The sequence below is a fragment of the Anser anser genome, assembly GCF_964211835.1.
Source record: "Anser anser genome assembly, chromosome: 4".
NCBI classification, from domain to species: domain Eukaryota; kingdom Metazoa; phylum Chordata; class Aves; order Anseriformes; family Anatidae; genus Anser; species Anser anser.
This window is the reverse complement of record NC_139724.1, coordinates 78,085,280-78,107,942: the sequence shown is the minus strand read 5'-3', so window position 1 is coordinate 78,107,942 and position 22,663 is coordinate 78,085,280. Positions and strand designations below refer to the sequence as shown.

The window sequence follows — 22,663 nt, the reverse complement described above, 5'->3', positions numbered from 1 at the left end:
GAGAGCAGCCTAAAACATTCATGAGGTTGAGAGACATTTTGTCAATCGCTTGTGGCCTCAGAAACACTGAGTGAGCTGCTCCAAAGCCCTCGCTGTGCTTCCAGTTCCTCATGCAGTGTGTTTGCGTTTTGCAGCTGGCTGGTTGGCCATGAGGAGAACAAGCAGAAGACAGATGTGCACTACAGGTCCATGGGAGGAGAAGGCAACTTCAACTGGAGATTCATCTTCCCCTTTGACTATCTCCCTGCTGAGCAAATGTGTTACATTGCAAAAAAGGTGAGTGTCTCTGGACAGACGTTTTTACCTTCTGCTAGTATCTCTGCGCTGATCTGCCTGACCTAAGACCTGCAGAGCTGCAACACACTGGGGCTACACAAGGCTCAGCCTCAGCTTTGTGGTGTTTGAGACACAGGGTGGGGGACAGGTGGGAATATTGCCTTTAAATCACACTTTGAAGCAAAAGCCTGCTTAAAGGTGGTGGTGGTGCTGCCTCTTGCTTTAGCTTGCAGCCACGGAGGGCCTGTCCCCATGAAGGAGACCCCAACTGGAGGCTCCCTACGCAGCCCAGGGAAGATTTGAGACCCTCAGCAACCAGCACACAGCTGGGACGGGGCCAGCAGCTGTCCAGTGCCCCCCACCAGCCTGATCTGCACCTGGGCTGCAGGGATACCAGGGGGGAACGAGTCCCAGGCCTCACGCAGGGAGAAAAGACTGCAGTGCCCTCAGCTGGAGGACAGCAGGTCTCCTGCCTCCTGATGAAAGTCGGTGGCCAGCAAGTTGTTGTTGGAGTAGAAGGGAGCATCTGCCCCTTGTGGTCGTGTAGCTTTGTAGGGGAGCAGGGGGTTGGAATATGTCGCTGATGCAGAGACGGGAAGAAAAGCTTTGGTTTGGGATTCAGGAAGAATATGTTCTAAGTCAAAAACAGTTATGATTTTGGCCTCCTCGTTCCTACATCTGTAATTGAGTATTGCTTCTGGTATTTCTTAGGTAAGCTAGTGCAGTGCCATGGTGGCAAATGTGGACTGGGAGTTGCAGGGAGGGAAGAAAACAGAGGGATGGAGGTGGGGTGGATAAGTGGAATAATGCTGGGGCAAACTGGACTGGCTCGCAAGGAATGCTTTGGGGGGGGAGACTATTCGCTTAAACTTCCAGCTCAGATCACCTGGAGATATCAGGCGTGTCGTTGGGTCTGTGTGGACAGCAGGGACAATCCCTGCTTTGGAGACCTGGTCTTGTTCTGTGACACCTTCCTAAAGCTCAGACCCCTTCAACCACTCGGTCCCAGTGCTTGCAAAGACACCTCGTTGCGGTGAGACCATCTGCATCCGCACGGCTCACCTGGGACCTCCCTCCGAGATTTTTCTTTGCTGGTCCCAGCTTGGCCTGGGTTGGAACTGGCATGCCAGCGGGGAAGATGCTGAGCAAATTCCCAATCTCTTGAGCCAGACGATCCCTGCAAAGAGGCCTTGCTTCAAAATGAATTGCCGGATAGTTAAACTGATTGACAGAATCATAGCTGTACCCATTTCACGCTTCATGTTAAACAAATCAAAAGTACAGTGTGTACTACATTCAATTATCCCCCTTTGAAAAAGCAAAGACCCCCCTATAAACCGTTTAAGAAAATACATCCCACTGTGCTGATATTGATTCTCCTCCGACCACATGTCTGCCAACACTGTATCAGAAAATAAACAGCTTGTAAAACCTCTCTGTAAAGGAAAAAATAATGAATGAAAAGCCATGCTTTGTATTTGTGGGACACATTCCGCTCTGGCAATTTTTGATCTCGCCATGTGCTGTTTGAACTCCAGGTTCATTACTGCTGCTGTAAAAGCCCATGCACTGAACTTTAAACGCAGGCGATGGAAAGTGGAATTTAAATCAAAACGGTCAGATGGCAAATTCTGAGCTGCTAAAAGCCACCTGCACCCAGCCTGGCTGGTGTTGGCTCTCAGAGGGAGCACTGCCGGGAGAAAAGCAGCTTTCAGTTTGCTCTCCTTTGTTCGCTCCGCTCGCCTCCTCGCTGCTGGGGTTCCCTTTGGCAGTAGAGGATGGACTGTGGGATTGAATCACCCCAACCCAGATCGAGAAATCGTCTCCCAAAGGAGCAAGGATGCCCCTGAGCAGGGGAGTCCTCGTGATGTTTAGTTCTGGTGTGCAGACCTGGGGGGAGCTGGCGGCCCACAAACCCTGGGGAAAACCGGGTGCCATCTGATGGAGCCAGCCCCTGCAGCCTTGGGATGGCCAGCAGTAGCCAGGATTGTTCAGTCCTCGCCACAGCACTAGAAGTTTGGGGAATCTCATCCCCAAAGCTTCAGAGCTCTGGGATCCCTTGGGGTTTCACGGCTTTGATCTTCCCACTGCACCTCGAGGGAAAGTGGGAGCCTGTAAATCCCACAAACATCAATTCAACTTACGGATTGGAAGTGTGGGTTCCGGTCCCTGCTCTGAACTTTTTAGCCATCCCTGAATGTTTTTTCCACCCATATCTTCTCCCGATGTAGAAATGTTATAAAGATTTTGCTTCTGAGAAAGGAATTTACCCCATTCTGGATTTCAAAAAATTCTCCACAAAAGAGGAATTCAATCTTTGGGATAGCTCACATGAAAACATACAAATGCATGTTTCTTTAAGCATCCTCTGTGAGTATTTATTCAGAATTACCTTCTTCTGTTCCCCCTTCTCGTTTTGCCACCTTTCTGTAGCAGCCATGGGCAGGTCAGACCCTGCCGTTTGGGTTGCCACAGCACGCTTGCAGCTCTCTGCGTCCTGCAAGAGCCCAGCTTCGTAGGCTGCAAATCCTGCCATCGGTTTGGTGAAAGAGCCAGTACGCAGCGCATGTTGGGGCACCATTACATCGCAGGGGGAGCTAGGGGAGCAAATAGGTTCGGTGTCCCTGACGTCTGCATGAAATCGCAGATCAGTTCATGGAGGGGAGGCAGGGGCAGCCCCGGGTCCCAGACGAAGTACAAGCTTCTGCTGCCAGCCAGCAGAGAGCAGAGCAGATGTCTGCAGGATTTAAACCTTAGATCCCCAGGTCTAAGTCTGGCAGCTCTCGACTCTCGCAGACAATGTTATCAGATGGTCATGGTACAAGCAGAGTCTATGGAGAGCACTGCCGAGATGGGCTGGATGTGGCTCAGGTTTCTCTGGGCACCCAGTCAGAGAGGCGCTCAGCTCCCGCGTCTCGCAGGCGCTGTGGAGGTGGAAAATGCATGAAATTGATTTTGAAATGTTCAGCTTCAAGTGCCAATTACAGCGGTAGCTGCATAGAGCTGCCAAGTCTGAATTTGAGATGTCCTCCAGGGCAAAAAAAGCTTGACACTGAATGTCTAAGCAAATGTCATCTGCATAAATGAACACTCAGGGTAGAATTTCAAGAGCGTCTCAATATACGAGTTAAAAAATCATGGTGCTTGAGAGGACCTGGAAATAAACCATTAGGTTGGAGTTTCTAAGACCTGGCTGGGTGGTTCGTATGCCAGCTGAAATGTGTTGCATAAAAGAAATTCCAGGAGATGAACATAACGAATACGGGAACATTGTCAGCAATTTCAACCCCGTGCCATGCCATGTCACTGGCAGAAGCCAGACCAAAGCACAGAGCTGTTGTCTTCATTCTTGTTCTGCTACTAGTCTTTGGGGTTTGCTGTCAACAACAAAACGAAGAGCTAACGCCAGAGCAGAAATGTGCTGTTTTGTGAAGATGAAGAGCCGTTGGAAGAGGAAACATCCCACTGCTGTCAAGAAACTGCAAGCATCCGTCTGGTTTGTTCAGGCTGGGACAATTGTGGTGAGGCCGTGTTTCAGGGAGCTCTTGCCTTCATCTGATTTCTTCCACTGTGTGCTCTTAGCGAAAAGGGCCCATCTGAGGCTTAAGGAGATGAATTGCAACATACTTGGGCCCAAAAGCAAAGTGGCTTTAAGTTGGAGGTCTTTGGGCTGGCGTGGTCATGTAAAACGTAGGTTGGATTCCACCTCTCACTGGGCAGGCAATGCTTTCTTACTGTCATTTGGCCCAGGACATCTGGAGAGCCAGGTCCACCGCCCCGTCAAGATGGATTCTGCGAGCACAGAAGGCATGTACACCGGCTGGGGGCAGTGGGACAGACACACGGACATCTGTGGGGTTCCTGGACAGGAATGTGATGAGGGAGGCGTGAGGGTCGGTGAGCACTGCAGCCTGCCTTGCAGAGATGCCTGCTGGGCTTCACGCCACCTTCAGCCACAGGACTGGGAGATCAGTATGAATTGGTGGGGGTCAAAGCTCACCGGAGACGTCGGGGGTCACGCACAGAAGTGGCAGGGGAGGAAGAGGACTTTCGGTTAAGCTGAGTCAGCAGATGTCTGGAGTGAAATTTAGGTGGTTGAATGTGCTGTGCTGCCTGGGACACTGGAAAAAAAAAACAACACAAAAACTAACAAAAAAAACCCCAACATTATTCCAGGAGGTGAGGTCCAGGGGAATCTCTTCTTCCAGTTTGAACTGCTTCTTCAAGCAGAAGGAGTTGCTACAGTCAGCAGGTGCCTCAGGCATGGAAATGCTTGCTTGAAAATGCCCTGTTAATAATAAACAGCTCCAGGGACAGATCACGGTATGGAAGTGGCAGAAGTGATAATACCGAATAGATGTGATTCGTGTCCTCAGACAGCTGCGAAGCTGGAAAGTGGAGGGAACAGCAGGTTGTTGTGCTATTGGCCCTGTAACCCGGCAGGAAGACGCTTCCCTCCCCATCCTTTTTAAGAACTGATGCAGGACGTGTGAGTACCAGAGCAGGAGCAGCTGCCAGTGGTGGCAGCATGGCTGGAAAGAGCTGGTCCTGTAGGATAATCCTAGGAGCAGCCCTGTGGCTGTGAGATATTGGTGCTGCTTGCACATCTGGCTTTGAATAAGCGAGGTCCCATCTGTGTAAGGTGCAGCTACAACATGCTGTAGCCTCCACGTTTGCTGGCTTTGGATCTGAGTATGACAGCAAACATGACGTTTGGAAGGTCTTTTGTAAAAACTGGTCAGCTGGTGGCGTCCTAGAAATCATACCAGTGACAGGCTCCTCAGGAAAGAGGTAGGTTTGGGGTCTTAAACCTGCTTGGGAAAGGCAGGGCAGAAAGGGCAGTAACTCCCTGCTCCGAACGGTGCCGCGAATGGAGCTGAGAATAGATTCCTCGCTCCCTGGAGCTGCTGCTTTCCCAGCTCCGTCTGCTCTCATCCATTTTGCTTACTTTATCTGCGGACTCACTACAGCATCCTGACACCTTCTGGGCACTGACGGCTCGGATCTGCGCGGGGCCAGAGCCTCACCTGGGGCGGATCAGGCATGAGCAGAGGACGAGGGGATGGTGCCAGCACAGGGTCATGCAGGGACCTTGCTGTTGCAATTGATTTTGCACGGGGAAGGCTCCTGCTGGGCAGCAGCAGCTCCAAGTGCATGGCTGTGGGTCAGCTGAGAGCATGTGGGCAGCCTTGACTCGGCATAGCTGTCAGGGTGAGTTTAGCCCTGAGGTACGTGTGTGGCCTCTCCGTCGTTTAATTTTTATAAAAAAAAAATAGCCAGGAGTGTGAGGTTCCTGCAACTGAATTGCTGTGTTGTCTCCTTGTTCTGTTCTGTCACTGCCTCTCCAGGGTGTACCAAGAAGTCTCTGTGCCCTGGCTGGTTTTGGTTTGAAGTGTAGTGTATCGAGCACTGATTTTTATGAAAAATAGATAATATTTTGTTAGATTGAAATTTTCATTCCTCTTTGGTCTTGGAAAGTGAAAAGGAGGTTGCTGCTTTTGAATTTGGACTTTTTCTTTTCTTGGTTCCCATCCTGTGTCATGCCCTTCCCTGTTTTCTCAGGGACATTAAGCAAAGCAAAACATAGCATGTTCATTTTCTTTCAACATATAGCCAAAATGCAACACTTGAATGTGCTCCAAGTACTTATTTATTTATTTTTTTTTGGAGGAAGATGTAGTTACACAAGACAATCATAAATCAGGTATTTTAATGGGGCCGAAACCAGCAGATAGGATGACACAACAGCCAGTTCCGTAACGCGACGAGGGCAGCAGTCGTGTCCTGGGATGCACAGGCACCCTCTGTGACATGCCACTGGCAGTTACCACTCTAAATTTTGCTTTCCAATGGATGTGTGGAAAGGGATGAGCAAAGCGTGGCCGTGTGGAGAGCTGAAGGTCCAGCTGAAGGTTCACAGCCTGGCCAGGACCGGGGTGCAAAGCTTGGGGCATCCCTGGGTGGCAGCGGGATGGCCCCACGGCCCTGGAGAAGCCTGATCCGCTCTGGCAGAAGGACAGCACGTGGAGGCTGGGAAAGCAGCGCTGCACCGAGTGGTGCCAGGGACGGAAGGAGGAGTACGTGCCCCAAGGCAAATATTGTGACTATTTAACATTTACGGCGTGGTGACGCCCGGAGGTGTTGGCAAGGCTGCGCCCCAATGTGCAGCAGATCCTGTACGCTCGGGAGCCGGCTCAGCTGCTGGCCTGGTCGGGGAAGGAGGTAGAAAACCAAGTGCCAGGGAGCTGCGATGCAGTCGTGGGGCTGGCAGCAGCAGGGGGACCAAAGAGGCGAGCTGCTCTGGGAGCAGCGTGCTGCTGAGTGCGCTCAGCACCGCTCGTTAGGGACGGATGAAACATCCCAGAGGGGCGAGAGTCAGAGAATCGGCTTCTCAGTGCCTCGAAGGGTGGCCCTGCCCAGCTCCTGCAGGAGGAGAGGATGCTCTCGGCCAGCCTCCGAGGGGCTCCTGCGTGGCCGGGGGCTCCAGTTGCTGTGGGACCAGGACCTGGTGCTCTCCTGCACTGAAATGGGCCAGGCTTGCTTGGGCGCTAGTGCCTTCCCCCCTCCCCGAAAAAGTGGGGTTGCTCCTTACTTTGTATTCTGTAGAAACAAGCAGCCCAGAAGAAATGCAGCCCTGTCAACACTTTCCTAGTGATATGAGCTTTTTTTTTTTTCCCCTGCCTCCCCTGCTGCATTATTCAAGACCGTAAAATATTCGCCAGCCTCCCCTCTCCCCCCCCCCCCCCAGCAAAACAAACCCCCAAACAATAATTCAAGCCCCCTTCCTTCCCATGTCTTGCAAAAGGCTAGGAAATAAATTTCTGGCCACGGGTTGTTTTTATAGCGAACCTTCAGAGCTAGATTTAATCACGGAGGCAGATTTCACACTGCCTTGAAATGGACCCATAAACTTTGCTCAGCATCAAATTCCTCCTTCCCCAGCCCGCCCGCCCAGCTCCGCTCCGCCGTGTCCCCGGCTTCACGGGGCTCGGAGGAGGGAAGCTTCGCCACCAGCCAAACCGCATTTACAGGCTTTTTCCACAGGAAAGGCCAACGCGGTACGGATCGTGCTAGCGTTGTACCAGCTCTGCGTTGCCACCCGGGAAGGGGCTGATCCTGCCCGAGTCATCCTTCGTCGGGCAGGGAGGCCCTGGCAAGCCGGGGTGCTGCTCTCGGGGGTGGAGGTGGTGCTGGGGAGGCAAGAGAGCACAGCGAGGTAGGGGTTTCGTTTGCTTTGAGTGCGAACAAGCCCTTGGGCGTTGCAATGGGAAGGAGGGAAGGTGGAAAGCCAAAGTCCTGTGTGGTGGCCAGCAGCGGTCAGTCCTGGGGGCAGAGGCTTACCCGCTGTGCTTTGGTGCACGGGGGGTGCCTGTAAAGTGCTCAGCCGGCACCGCGGGCAGGGAGGGAGCCTGCCAGGAGCAGGGGATTGCTGCGGCAGCTCCAAGAGTGGGGCAGAAACGGGGGTCTCACAGCACCCCAGTCCTTTTCTGGGTTCCTGCTGTTTCCTCATCAGGGCTGGCATGGGAATGGGTCTTCCCAGGCAGAACCTTTACTGGGGAGCAAAGCTGCCCCCGGTGCCCCTGACTCTTGGAGGGGCTGCTCCGGTGCCGAGTTTCTCTCACATTTGACTCCGGGTGGATGGGGTGGTGCAGAGAGGAGGTCCAAGCTGTGCTCGTAGAGGTGCCTCAGCCGGCAGCAGCGTGGCGATGCCCTCGGAGCACGGACGCGGCTGACTGCTGCAGGTGGCGGTGGTGGAATCAGCCTCCGAGCCGGGGAGGGCAGCGCTGGAGAGGACGAGGCACCTGTAGGGTGTTTCGTCCTTTCCCAGGCTGAGCATATATGGGGTGCCTGGATTGCCCCTGCAAGGCCTTGTCCCTGGTCAGTGCCTCCTGGGGCACACCACGGGAGGTGTCCTCTGTCCCCCATCCTCTGTCCCCCATCCTCTGTCCCCCATCCTCTGTCCCCCATCCTCTGTCCCCCATCCTCTGTCTTTGCCCCCAGGGGAGCTCCTGGCCCCAGCGAGGCCATCTGGCTGCCTTCTGCTGGCACAGCTACCTGGTTCCTCGGGGCTTTCTTCTCCGGATGACTAACGGCCCTTCTGCAGAGCAGGACCCGACCAATATATGGGAAAAGGAAGAATCACCATAAGCTCTTTCCCTTTTTAGCAGTTTTAATTTAAAATGAGTTATTAGCTGGGAATACACGGCCCTCCCCCTCACTTGAGTAAACATACGTTTTAATACATCTCAGTGAGCAGTGGGGGAGAAATGGAAGTTTCCATTGACTTTATTTTATTTTTCTAGATTATAAAATATTTAAAATGCATAAATAAAATGCTCCGTTGCAAAAATGCTGGCGTGTTTTTCCTAAGCAAGGCTGGGAATGGAGCTAAATTGAAATATAACCGTTCAGGGTGATCTCTTAAAGTCAAACCAGTTTCAATGGGATTTAAGTGCCTCCCTCCACCCACAGTCTCCCTAGTTGAATATTTATGTTCTTATGGAGTGTGACACAGTCTTTTTTTTTGTTCCTTCATATATATATACATATATATATATTGCACGATATAATGAATCAGTCTTGTAGCCACAGCAGTGAATTTATAGTGCTACGTATGTGTCGTGAATAATGCCGAAGTTTCCTGGTTTTAATTAAATTTGTTCTGTTTGTGATACTGCCCTGTTGCAGGCGTGCAGCAGGAGGCCTTGCCCACAGGACACACCTCTGAGCGTGTGCTGCTGGTAGACACCGGTCGTGATGCCGCCTCCTCTTTGCATGCGTTGGCTGGAACCAGAAATAACAGGACCTCAGCTTTGTGTGCATCTCTGTCCCGCTCCCTCTGTCCTTGCACGTAGTCCTAACCTTCAGGCATCTTCTGGCATCCCAAAAACAATGTTAGATCCCCGTTGGGAAATGTTCCTGGTTGCAACCGCACAAATAGCAATTTTCGTGGGACAGACAAGGATCCGCCAGATGTTACGATGATGTGGCCGCAAGCCTGCAGTCACAGCGATGGGATTCCCCAACCTCCTTGTTAGAGAAATCTGATCGAAATGTTCCCCTCCGCCGGCATTTTGGGGTGTGATGCTCTGACTATCCAGAAGGCAGAAGGCAGAGCATCTGGCTGTAGTAACTGGGGCACTGAAGTTGCAAACTTCTCAAGGGTGCCGGCTGTTTTGTGAACCAGCTCCTCTCCACAAAGCAGAAATTACTCTCTCAGCCGATTTCTGAGCTCCCATTTGGATGCCGTCAGCCTTAGCGCTGTGGCTGAGTGGCAGAACTGGTGGATGATAGTCCTTGCACCGCACGAGGGCTTGGTAAATTGTGATAATTGCAAGGGATGATGCAAAATTCCAGTGCAATTTTCATTCCAGGTACTTTGCAAACAGGCGTCTGGGGCTGCTGCAAAACCTTTCCACGGGTTGGCACAGCAGCTCTAGTGGCAGAGAGCAGACAAAAAATGCCCATCGGATAGAAAAGAGAAGGGCGTATAGACAGTCACAGGCCTCACATTAGTAGGAGTGAAATTAGGTGTCACTGTGCCACCTTTTAGTTGCTTGTCCAGGGAGCCAGACTGGTCCCCTTGCCTCACTGGTGCTCTGAATCTCTCCTTGAACCTGGATGTCGTGATAGATGCGGCAAGCACACTGTGCAGCTTGACAGCAGCCCAGTGTGATAACAGCAGCAGAATTATGGGGGTACCGTGTCCAACTCTAACATCCGTTGGTCCTGACAACAGAAACCTTGTAGGTGAGCAGAAAAGATGAATCAAGTCATTTGAGAACTCAGGAACTCACCGCTCAGTGGGCTGATGCGGAAGCCTCGGTCTCGGTTATGTTACGGGATTTCCACCGCTGTGAGATGAGAGTAGCCTGGCTCTGCCCACTTCTGCTAATGAGCCTTTTGTTTTTCCCTGGTTTCTCTTCTGGCCTGATTTTAGGAGCACTTCTGGAGCTTGGACAAGACAGAAAATAAGATTCCGCCGCAGCTTATCTTCCAGATCTGGGACAATGACAAGTTCTCTTTTGATGACTACTTGGGTAAGTCAGGAGAGGTTTTGGGCTCCGTCCCCACTGAGGCAGACACAAAGGAAACAATTACTGAATAGTTTCAGGATACGAAGAATGTGCACAGGACCAATTTAAGCCACTGAGCAGGATCCGATGACAGCCTAGGCCCAGGACTGGTGATAACTGGTTCCTATCAGGCAGATTCCCAGTCTCTGCCTGCAGCAGCCTTTTCCTGGGCTGACCTGAGCTGTCGAGAGCATCACCAGCTCCAACAGGGCCCCAGCTTCCCGGGAGGCCGCAAGGAGAGATTTTACCCTTCTCAGTGGGGGCACTGAGAGGGTGGAGGAGGCTGCTGCCCCCTGCTACCAGAGGCTCCCCCACCAGAAACAGCAGCAGTGTTGTCTTCCTTTCCAAACCTCTCCTCGTTCTCTTTTAATATCTCTCTTTCCCTCATGATTCAGCTGAGTCTGTGCTGAAGTGTGCTCATCAGGGCTAACCTTGCACTTGAGCTGCGACCCCCGGGCAGGATCACTGTCCTGGCTAGCCTTACTCGGGTTAGACACGGACACAGCTTGATCTGTATGGCACTGCCAGCCTTGTTAATCATCCCCAGAAATCCAGGTTTAGGCCAACTGAAATAAAACAAAAACATCCAGTAGGAAAGATAGCAGAGCCATGCAGTAGATTACCCGTGCAGAAACTGGAGGCTCCAGCATTATTGTTTGTGTTTTTTTTTGGTTGGACATTGTTCTACTTTTATTTGTGCCACCCCAAAATTCAAACATCAAAGCTTCACCGAGGAAGTATGTGATGAAGATCATTTTAAATCCTCTCTTTGATTAATTACATAGGCTGAGTGCCAAAATAACCTTGCACAAGGTGTGTTTTCAGTTCTGGCTCTACTCACCGTGAGCTTTTGTTCTCTCACCCCTATGACTGCCAACAGTGAATTCTTTGCAAATTTCAGCAAACAAAAGTGGCCCTTGGCTTTTGGAAAGCGCATTTCATTAAAGGACCTCAAAAGCGTGTTTCACAACAAACCTGAGCTGTGCTGTTATTGTCATTAGTCACGAGAAACTGTGGCACAGAAAAGGTAAAATGCAAACAGGTTCCTGCCTGTGCCACCCAGCGTACAAGGCTGCTGTCCGTCAGCTGGGCACCAGGAACAGCCCCTGTGCTTGTCCCTGGCCCTTCCCAGCCGTAAGGTAAATTTGTGTAACACTGTGAATTAAATATTGGCACTTTCAGTTAACGCTTGAAGAATTGAGCTCAGATTTCGTAAAGGCTAGAAAAATGCGCTAATCGTGGGAGTGTTCTTTGTATGAGAAGGAAGCTGTCATTTTTGTGGGATATTATTCTTAGTCTGCTGCAGTTGCTAACCTCGATGTGGCAATAAAATAACCTGCCTAGAGATCCGTGAGCCTCCTGACCACTGTTCTTCTACTTGAGTGCCCTGTGGATGTGGACAATTTGAGTTTCACCTAAATCTCCTAGTCCTCTCTGAAAATCCTAGCCTGCCTTGTTGGCCTCAGTGCAAGTCAGCCAATGTTACAGCTGGGCACAGTCAGCAGATGTTTTGCAGTCTCTTCAAGGACTTCGTGGCTCAGGTCTTTGGAAGGGTGATGCTCCCACAACGGTGATGCTGAGTGCTCTCTTGTAGGCAGAGCCACAAGCTAAAACCAGTGCTGTGCTTAGAAAACAGAACCACATTGAGGCTGCTCTCTCCCATGCTGTGCGGGGGTCTGTCCGAGCTGCCAGAGGTCGGGAGGGTGCCACACTGGGTATTTCTTCAGGGGAGTAGTCCTTGGGTTAATGCTTTCCTCCTTGCAGGCTCCATTCAGATGGATCTCAACAAGATGCCCAAGCCTGCCAAGACTGCTGAGAAGTGCTCCCTTGAGCTTGTAGATGAGAGCTTGTCTTCAGGTCGCTTCGTGTCCCTCTTTGAGCAGAAAACGGTCAAGGGCTGGTGGCCCTGCGTTGCTGAGCAGGATCAGAAGAAGATCCTGGCGGTAAGGCCTTCGGCACCCTTGGGTGTCCTCTTTGTGCTTTCTCTTTGGGTACTCACTCAAAGTGTTGGCAGGCTGGGCAGGCACGTGGGGGAAGTCATGGTCAGGGCAGGAAACCCAGTCTTGGACTGCAGATTTTGCAAACCAGACCAAATCCAAACTGGATGTTTTCCAGGATTTGCTCAGCAACATGCAAATGCCTCAAAGTAAATTGTTTGTTCTGTTAGATTTTTGCTGCTGTTTTTGGAGCATGTCACCTCATTTGACTCTGCACCACAGCTATTCTTAATGCTACTGTCTTGTGACAAGTACAAGGGAAGGGGTTCAACTGTCAGACAAATACATGTAAACCCAAGTGTCTGGGCTCCAGTTGGAGTCAGTGGGGGCCATTTGATGCAGGTGAGGGAGGCCAGGCAGCAAATTAAGTCATTCACCACAGCTCCCCGAGTCAGTTGCCATTGTTGGCTGTCAGTGGTGTCTGAGAGGCAGTGGGATATCTGCTGAGATCAACGCACTGGGCAGGTGAGGGATCTGTATGTAATTTCTCTTACTGTGCTCCTCAAGGTCCCTGCTGGTAGTGGCTGTGCTACGGTCAAAGTACTTTTTCTTTCCCCCGTTAGTATTTTGCACCATACATTCGTTTCTCACCTTTCTGCTTATTTATATGCTTGTTTTTGTTTAACCCCGGCAGGGCAAATTGGAAATGACTTTGGAAATTGTGGCTGAACAAGAGCATGAAGAGCGGCCAGCTGGCATGGGTCGGGATGAACCAAACATGAACCCCAAGCTGGAGGACCCCAAGTAAGAGCATCTTCAATGGAAAAATAACCACCGGGGCACAGAGTTCTCAAGGAGGAAGCTGAAAAGCTGGGTTCCCAGTCTGAGGTCTGCCGTCTGCACGGGGCTTGCTCCCACGTAGGCTCCAATACCGGACTGCTGATGCTCAGATGTATGAGCCGAGACAGTCCAGGGTGACTGGGAGGCCAGTCTGAACCTCCAAGAAGGCCATTTGATGTAGTCCACACGGGGGGATGTGGGTTTCCAGGGGGAGCAGCCAGCTCTTGCAGGGAGGAGTGCTCCTGGGGTGGGGGATCCAGCAGGATGAAGGTACCACGAAGCTCAGCAGTGACCTCAATTTGTTTGGCTGCAGGCGCCCAGAGACCTCCTTCCTGTGGTTCACCTCCCCGTACAAGACCCTGAAGTACATCCTGTGGCGGCGGTACAAGTGGGTGGTCGTCCTGGCCATCGTGCTCTTCATTTTGCTGCTCTTCCTGGGGATCTTCATCTACGCCTTCCCGGTACGACGGGGCTGGGAGAGGAGAGGTGGGAGAGGAGAGGGGGGCTGAGCGAGGTCTCAGCTGCTCCCCCAGCTCTCCGAGGCTGCTGGGCTGCTGTGATGACAGAGGTCCTGCTGTGGGTGGCTGCAAAGTCCCCGGGAACAGGCCAGAAGGGCGTCTGCTCCTGCTGTCTGCTGCAGGCTCACCCCTGGGTGCTCACATCTTTGCGTTCCAGTACCGATGCCGAGGTTAACTGGTTGTTTCCATAGAGGTTTGAGCGGCCGGTGTTGGAAGCGTTGAGCGCTGGTGGGAAAATCCCGGACAAAAAAGCAGCCTAATTAGAAATACAGCCATTTTACAGGGCTGAGCAGTGGCAAAAAATGGATCGGTCTGTAATTGTTTAAAGATGCAGGGGAGTTTATAGGCATCCAGGCAGCCCCGTCTCTCATTATCAAGGCTTGCAGCACTTTATACCAACGTAACATCTGAAACGAGAAGGAGGGTTTTCACCTCATTAATCAAGAAAGTGGCTTTTTCTTGCCTCGCTGTCAGTTCCACTGGCAAAACAAAACAAATAAATAACGGAGCCCTGGCCTTCCCATTTGGCTTGGGATGGGTTTCTGTATCCTCCTCTGTTTCTACAGCACTGGCATAATTCATACCAGCTCTTGGATGCTCTTTCCCCTCCTCCCAGACTGATAAGAAGAATGACCTGCCTCGCTCCTTCCAGCACTTAACAAATTCTGCTCCATGTATATGATATTTTTTTTAAAGAAAATAACTCATTGGGGTAATTTATAACTCCGTGCGAGAGAACGTGGCTGCTTTCCGCAGATGGCTTTGTGTGCTTGCAACGCGCAGCCGAAGAGCGAGGTGTGGAATTTCTCCTCGCCATTGTAATCACTTTCAGATGAGCTGAAGTTGTGCATGCTTGGCTGTTCCCATCACGAAAAACGGGATGGGATTAGATCATAGCTCTCCCCGTATCCCTGTATCCTGGGGTACTTCTGCTGGAGAAACAATTCCTGAGGTGCTAAGTAGTGCGAAGGAGGAAATAATCGTACGAGTGCAGATTTCAGCTGCGTTGCGTTGCCCTTCCCTGCACTCCCAACCATTTGCCTGCCATGCAGCAGGAACCAAGCCTTTGTGACCACGAAGAACTCAGAAAACTTCAGTGTTTCCCTGAAGCTGCAAGTGGCTTTGCAGCCGTTCCAGTGGTATCATATAAAAACAATGTTGAGAGAAGCAAAAAATTCACAAACTATAAATATTGATTTACACTCATTATTACTTGGGATTTTTCCCTGTTTCCTGGCTAAGTGTTGTTGTATTTAATTTCATTTTGGTTGGGTCAATTTTTAGTCATATTTCGAATAAGTAAGGCCATGTTTCATGGAATTTTTCTGTTTTTATGTGTTTGGCCAGCTTCCCCTGGATTTTTGAGGTCACTTGGTTCTGTATCTACCCGGAGATTTAGTTGCTTTCCCATTTCATCAAGCAGTGCGTTTGGCAATAGTGCTGGTGGTGGTTCGCTGTGAAGGGTGCCCCTGGCACGCTGACCTTTGGCAGAGCTCACCGTTACATCCCTGATTAAACGCACCGAAAACCAAGCCCTCCTCACTTCTTTTCTGATTTGCATGCCGGTGGCACCGTCAGGCCCTGTTTAGAACCAGGGCCGTGCTCTGCTGGGTGCTGTCTGCGTGGTCCTGGCACCGTGCAGGCAGCTCTGGGGTCCCATGCTGCAGGTGGGGGGCTTTGCGTGCGCCCTGTCCCTCTCCAGCTGGGCGAGGGTGGTGGCAGGAAGACCTCAGGGGAATCCCATTAGGGCCCACGGACCCCAGAGGGCTGCTAAAGGGGCACGCAGAGGTGCAGGTACTGATTTTCTGCTTCTGCTATCCTTTTTGCTGTGACCTTGTGTGAAAAGCTCACCTGCAGCTTTCCGCTCGTTGGGACCTTCACCAGGACCTCCAGGGTCCTTCCAGTCCTTGCTTCTCAGGAGATGGTCCTCAGCTGGGCAGGAGTCTGGGAAATATATGCCCACGGTGTGCCCTGGGAAAATAGTGGCTGGGGGAGCAGCACTAACCCTGCGTGGTCCCTCTGCCGTCCCAGAGAGATGGGAACCTCACCTGAAAATGAACCCGGGGCATTTTCATTGGCTTCTGCTATAAAAATAAGATTTTTTTTTATTTTTATTTCTTCCTATTCCTCGTACAGCGATGAAAGCTTCAAGCCACAGTCCCAGCTGTGTGGTCAAAGTAGCTGGGAAGTCAGAGTGAGCGGCCTGTTTGAGAGCCACGTGCTCCCACCTGAAGCAGCGACGGGCTGTCTGTGGTCCCCGACAGTAGTTCCCAAAAAACGTGGGTCCCAAAAGCTCAGGTTTTTCTATGGCTATGAAGAAGCCGATATCTCGGTCTTGTTCAGAATAATCACTGAGCAGTGTTTTACACCCCCAGGAAGTATTTTGCCCGTTGAACAGAGAAACAAAATATTCTGCAAAATTTAGAGCTACTTCAGGGAGTTAGAAGCTTTTGAAGACGGTTTGTGCTTTGAATCACAGAATCATAGAGTATCCCGAGTTGAAGTGAGTGAAGAATATCCCGTGCAGAGGTGAGGAGGGTCTGGGGAGCTGCGGGGTGACGAGGAGGTTCACCAGGACCCATGGGGAGCAGGGAGTACCGCGGGACGGGAAATTTAGGCACAGGTTCCTAAGAAATCAGTCGTCATTAGTGCAGCTGTTTACAGAGCAGCTCCTCTGAGTGGGTGAGAGGCCATTTCCAGCTGAAGAGCCTTCTGGGTTTGGGTGGAAAACTGCGTGGTACTGCAAATTTCCATAAAAAATAAAAAAAAAAAGGTTGTCTTGTTTTACAAAAATGGGAAAAAATGTTGAAAATCCGATATTCTGAGGTTCTTCATTTTTAACTGGGGCTTTTCCACCCAGTCTTAGTGTCAGGTTTCTCGCCGGCTTGCCTTAGCTTTCTTTGCAGAGCGTTTGTCGTTGTGGTCTGTACGAGCTCGGGCACTGGGACTGGCATTCCCTGCATGTTTCCTACACGATTTCCTTAGGCGGGCCTTAGATTCAACTTGACATCAGGAGACTCTTTCAGCAACAGACAAAAGCATGACGCGATCCAGTAGCTGGATCTCGGTGTTAGAGGAGCTACTCCAGTGGAAATAGGAGGCTAATTTTTGAGACGAGCGTTAATTAGCCGTTGGAACGGTTTGCCAAAGGTGGTGGTAAACTCCTCATTGCTCGAGGCGTCCACGTGTGGGGATTGCATGTGTTTCTACCAGGCCTGCCCTAGTTCCACCCCATGCCCCTGTCCAACGGGACGTCTGTGGCACGATGGGGCCTTTTGGAGATGGCCGCTGGCTGCGGGGGGCTTTTCCTCCGGCGGTGCCACCACCGACGTGAGCCCTGCCTCCCTCTGGGGGAATGCTGAGTGAAAGTCTCGGGCCGGCGCTAGGCACAAAGTCGGAGGAAAAGGTTATAAAAGTCCAGCCTTGGCTTCTGCAGCCCTAACGCGCAGGGAGTGTTGCGGTGAAGTTATCTCCCCGGAGCAGGGATTATTGTAAAGATTTTAGTGGCTACCACCATAGAAAAATGTAGCGCTGCTTCCAGCTGGAGTCAGCTCTGTTTTGAAGCACCATGAAAATGTTTACTACCTTTTAAAGCTCTGTTTGTGTTCTGCGAGCCCAGTGTTGCTTCCATTGCCATTAATTCTAATTACAGCTTGCTTTCTTCGCTGATTGATAATCCTGCTTGGCTTTCAACACTTCGTTAATACAAATTCATAGCTGGACAGAAAACTTGCTACCCTCCAGAATGCAACCAGTCAAATCATAAAAAATAGAAGCGTTTTGGAGGACAGACTCCGAAAGACAAATGGATGGATAATTAATTCGAAGGTTATATTCCACTGGAGGCTTTTCTAATGACTTCTGGTAAACTGCCCTAAGTTTGCTTGCCTGATTTATGGCATTATTAGAAATCCTCAATTGGCAAACTGCCTCATAATTTGCTACACGTTGTAATTTATCAAGATGCTTTTGGTCAGGCTTTACTTCTGTTGTTTTTATTCTCTCCCCTCCTCCAAAGAGCTTGCTGGTAAACCAGCGTTATGCTTTGTTTCCAGATATTTTTTTTTTTTTAATTTTTTTTTTAAGGCACCAGAGTGATAGAACATCCTGTACCAATTAAGCTCAATATGCTTGGGAGGGCCTTCCAAGCTGGCTAGTATGTGGTCGCGGGTGTTTGAACCAGAGCTACTTTAAATATAGCTCTTTCCAAAGAGCCCAAGCATGTGTCTTTGTCTGTACTTTTTGCTGCGGTCTTGATAAGCAGCATTTACACAGCTTAGTCTTTCTTTACAACGTTGTCATCTTTCAAGGAAGGAATTACACGTGTAATAGGCTAAAATACTGGAACACCTCATTTTCCATGGCAGCCCCATGCTTCACTGCACAATAACAGGGACAGCAGAGATCCCAGGAGTGGTCACAGGAAGGTCTTGCCTGGGGTGTCTGCGCTCAGGAGCAAAACTGCACCGAGTGCTGGTGCTGAAACAGATGGCTGAGACGTTAAGGGACACAGGGCAGAGGAAAAAAAATCCAGCAATGGGTTCGCCTTCCTTGATTGCCTTTGGCAGGCTCCTTGGAGACGGGCCACGGACCCGCAGGCTAGGCTCGTACCGAGAAACGGGATCGGGATGGTGCAGGGCTGGAGGACCGTGCCCTCGCTGGCCAGGCTGGCTGATCGCTGGCGTGGTGCTGGGCTCGGCGCTCGGCCCGTGCAAAGCTGCGCTCCGCAGACGTCCCGGGGCAGATGCCTGGGGAGCGGGGCCAGGGCCCATTTCCAAGGGTCCACCCCAACGGGCAGGGCGGACGAGGTCACCCTCTTTTGGGGGGACAGCGAGCTGTGAGGATGTGAGGTCAGGGCCTGAGTAGTGAATGCAGCATCAGGGATTTTGGGGAGCAGCACAAAGGGAGGGCGGAGGGGAGGGGGAGCAGCAGGCAGGGGAGGGGGGGAGGCTGCAGCATCGCAGCACGAGTCCTCACCTGCAAGGAGGCAGCTGGGCACTGGGAGGGTGCCGGCGGGGGGGGTGGCAAGTTCCTGCAAGGAATGGAGATGGGGAAGTCGATCTTGCGGTTTTAAACTGCAAGAGGGAAGATTTAGATTGGGTATAGGGAAGAAATTATTTATGATGTGCATGGTGAGGCACTGGCACCGGCTGCCCCAAGGAGCTGCGGCTGCCCCATCCCTGGAAGCGTTCAAGGCCAGGCTGGATGGGGCTAGGGGCAGCCTGGGCTGGTGGAAGATGCCAGGGTTTGGACTCGATTTTGTTTAAAAGTCCCTTCTAACCCCAAACATTCTGTGATTCTATGATTCAGTGATCTTAAAAACTGGTGGAAGGGGCAATCAAAGTCCTGGTGCTCACTGCTTGTGACCAGCAGCCTTTACTGGACGAAAGAAAATCCTGTTTTCTCCTGTGCCGTGGGCATCCCTAGCAGGGGGGCTGTTTGCTGGGGATGGGAGTTCATCCCTCTCGCCTGTCCTGAGCACAGCCCCCCCCTGCAGTTCTGTGCCACGATCAAAAACATGCTTTGACGTCCACTTGCTGCCCTGCTCTACCTGCTTCAAATCAGCTTTTCCCTGCCTTGTTTTTCCGTTCCTCTAGAACTACGCTGCTATGAAACTGGTGAAACCTTTCCAGTGAAGCTGTGCTGGCAAACGCATGAAAGGTCCGGTGCCTGCCTGGGGATTTTGGAAGGAAGCTGCGGCTCTGCACTGGATCACAGCAGCAGATGGAGCTGGAGATGGGGCAGCCTCTCCCCAGCCCAGGCTGCTGCCAAATTGGACTTTCCCCAATGCAGAATACCACCTGCAGCGCTCACCTCGGAAGCAGTGCGTAAACAAGACCTACTCTGAGATATTTCTTATTTTCCTTCTTTTTTTTTCTTTTTTTTTTTTTTCAGTTAAATTGTTCTGATCTTTAAAGCTTGAGTACCAATGCAAAGCTGAAGAGGGTGGGTGAGAAAAGGACCTTTTCATGGATAGCCCGTGAGCATACAAAGATGCAGCAGACCTTAGTCGGGGAGTTTCGGGCTGCTGGCGCGAGCAGCGTGTGCCTGCTAAAGTCTCTCAGGTTCTGAGCACACTTTTCTTTGCACTCTGAACAAGCCTTAGTTTTCCTTTGCCGTGTAATGTGTATTATCTGGTTTATAATATATAAAGTCTACCAAAGATGAAATGTGCTGCACAGCCTGAAACCCTGGGCTCTTACGTTGCCTTCCCAAAGAGCAAAAGCCACGAGATAGACGACCCAGGGAAAAGGCTCCGAGATCCAAAACCAGGGTTGGTGGCAATTGCTAAATCAGAGCAATTGTTGAATTTTGCTCTCGTGAAGGGCCGCACACTGGCCCACGTGTTTTGGAGCTTGTTTGCCCCCTCAGTGGCTCTTTCCCCTCTGCAGTCCCACGTGCCTCCCTTCCGAGCCGGTGCTGCGGTGGCAGAGAGCGCAGAGCCAGGCTGAGCCCTGCCCCGAGAGCAGCCCCAGAGCAAAGCAGGGCACGGGGGCTTTGCTTCCCTGCTCCTCCCTGCCAAATGCAACCCCTGCAGCCGCGGCTCAGTGATGTATTGGTCTTTTTTCTCCTGTGCTCCCAAACACGCTTAAGCAAAACAGTACAAAAGCAGACTGCAGTGCAAGCTGTGAAACTCGCTGCTGCTGGGCGCTAACGGGGCAGATAACCCGCGGCTTTGGAAGCAGGCTTGTTTGCTTTATGCTTTGTGAACAAAATATTATAATACGTATCCTGCAGGTCTTGCCCTGCCACAGAGCAGCTATGACAGGGCTGGGATGGCAGCACTGGGACATTTCTGCTGTTTCCTATTCCCTCCTGTCCGTCTGTCTCTGCTCTGCAATCACATGGAGCGATGTGGACTAAGAGGGATTTCTAGTTATTAATAGCTCTGGCTCATGTCATGAGAGGATGCTCATCAAAACAGCATTACTCTTGAATTTTCATCCTGCATCCGCTTACCCTGCAAGGAACCATCTCCCAGAAAGGGGCCATCAAGTGTGAAAGCAAAAGTCCCTGTGCTGCTGCTCTGCCCCTGCTCAGTCCCCCTGCGGGACCCGCGTCTGCCTTCAGCAGGACGAGGCACGGCTGCCTCGGGTCCTTTTGACCCCTGAAGCTGCTGCTGCTCAGCACGACACGTGAGAACAAGTAGCGGTGAAAAGTGATCCTGGGGGATCAGAGTTCCTCAGGACAAACTGTGCTGGTGTAAGCTCCTGCCCCGCTCCAGCAAGGCACTTAAGCCTGCTCTTAGCAGAAGGCAGGGAAAAAGCACATGCCTAATTGCTTTGCTGGATGGGGATGCGATGCGTTGAGCATTAAATCCCTTGTTATTCAGTACTGTAACAGCACCCAGATTGTCCCGGGCAGCTCTCTGCCACGTGTGAAGACAGCATCTTTGACATGGAGAACATGCAGCTATAAAACCTGTCCTCGCTGCGGAGGTTTGGCTCATCCAGCATCCCCTTTCCAAAAGCAGCTGGTGCTCAGCTGGTGAAGTCGGCTCTGGGCTTTCCCACCCAAGGGTGGGTGTTTCATTTTACTGGCACAGTTAAATGCTTCGTTTTGGCATTTGTTCAGTTTTTTCCCAACCCTCATTCGCACCCACACCCCCATTTATTAGCCGCTGCCAGACTACCAGGTCTCGGTCATTTTTTCTGTGACGCTTCCCCCCTGAGGATCCGCTGAGCTGAGGGCAAACGTTGCTTGGGTTTGTGCCTTTCTGAACAAGCTGTAATTTAATGAAAATGCTGGTGCTGGTGTGGTTGGTCCTTGCGCCTCTTCCACCACGACCCAGCTCTGCCCGGGGGTCTGGGTATCTTGCCGCCTGCCTGCATGCCTTGCTCTCCCATCAGCAGTGGGAAATCAGGCCTGGTATTTCACTTCTTTGCTTTGCTTTGCGGAGTCTGTAAAGTTTCCCATCATGGCATTATTGCTCTATGACCCTCACCTGTTTCAGAAACACAGCCTTGGTGCCAAGACCCCCAAAGAGACGAGACAAGTTTGAATACGAAGCAGTGCTTGTACCTGGATGCTTGTCATCCATCTGGTCACAACCACCGCTGCCTGTCCCAGCACAGACAAGCAACCCTACCAAAACACACCCACGTGCCACCTCCCAGAGCCTCTCCCAGGACGAAACCTTATTTTATTTCCCAGACCTTACCAGCAGCTCTTCCCTGGCAAACCAGAATGGGTTGTCAGTGGTGGGAGACCAGGATCCAGGCCATCCAAACAGGTGGAAAAGGAAAGGGTTACATCCCCACATGCCATCCTCCGTGTTCCCAATCCAGGCTGCGGAGCCGATTTTCATGCCAAGAAGACTCCGTGGGCCTGTGGTGGGCAAAAGCAGGTCTGAGCATCTGACAACATCAGCTCAATCTCTTTTTCTTTGCTGCTTGAACAGCCACAGCCATCTGTTTGCCTGGCGGCGGGCCCTCTGTAGCTGGGTTATGTCTCCACCAAAGCCAGCCGGGGGTAAGAGCTGTGCAAAGTCTGTCCTGTGCCTCCCTGTTATTTGGGATTTGGGATGTCCGGACGATGTCTGTATCACCTGTCTATGCCTTATATACAATAACGCAAATTTCACTGTGGTTACAAATGAAATGCTCTGAAACCTTCTACCTCCTTGTGTGTTTTTTTTGGGTTGATGGAATTAGGGCACCTTCCCTCCCTGTTGTGGGGATGCAAAAATGCAGCTGGGAGGAACAGGATGGGGCGTGATGGTCGCGGTGCTCCTCTTTTCTCACCTCTTTGCTGCTGTTGCACAGGAACAGAAGCTCCCTTTGTTTATTAACCCGGACACCCAAAATCAGCCTGCTGAAAGCCAGCAGTGGCTGGGGAGAAGGTGGAGGGCTGGGGAAAGGGAGAGGGCAAGAGGCTCCCTGATTTCACCCTCCGGCAGCAGCGGGGAGGGCAGAAAGAGTTCACTGCCTTGGGCAGGTTTGGAGGGGAGAGGCTGGAGGGGGCAGAGACGCCCAAGGATTAATTCTGGGATGTTTTTTAGAGCTGTCTGTGTCAA

General features: G+C 51.5%; 1 protein-coding gene across 14 annotated transcripts in view; it reads left to right on the top strand.

The window, feature by feature from the left end:
* The window catches only part of DYSF (dysferlin), a 94,542-nt gene extending 72,277 nt beyond the window's left edge, over positions 1-22,265 (top strand). For 10 of the 14 annotated variants that reach the window (XM_083832774.1, XM_083832786.1, XM_083832785.1 and 7 more), the window contains 6 exons: positions 135-276; positions 10,217-10,316; positions 12,117-12,295; positions 12,984-13,093; positions 13,443-13,590; positions 19,245-22,265. In XM_083832774.1, coding sequence (XP_083688900.1) covers positions 135-276; positions 10,217-10,316; positions 12,117-12,295; positions 12,984-13,093; positions 13,443-13,590; positions 19,245-19,283 — 718 coding nt within the window. In that variant the 3' untranslated portion in view covers positions 19,284-22,265. The remainder of the gene's footprint in view (positions 1-134; positions 277-10,216; positions 10,317-12,116; positions 12,296-12,983; positions 13,094-13,442; positions 13,591-19,244) is intronic. The other 4 variants (XM_083832778.1, XM_083832776.1, XM_083832777.1 and 1 more) reach the window with 1 other exon arrangement.
* Positions 22,266-22,663: the final 398 nt, after the last annotated feature.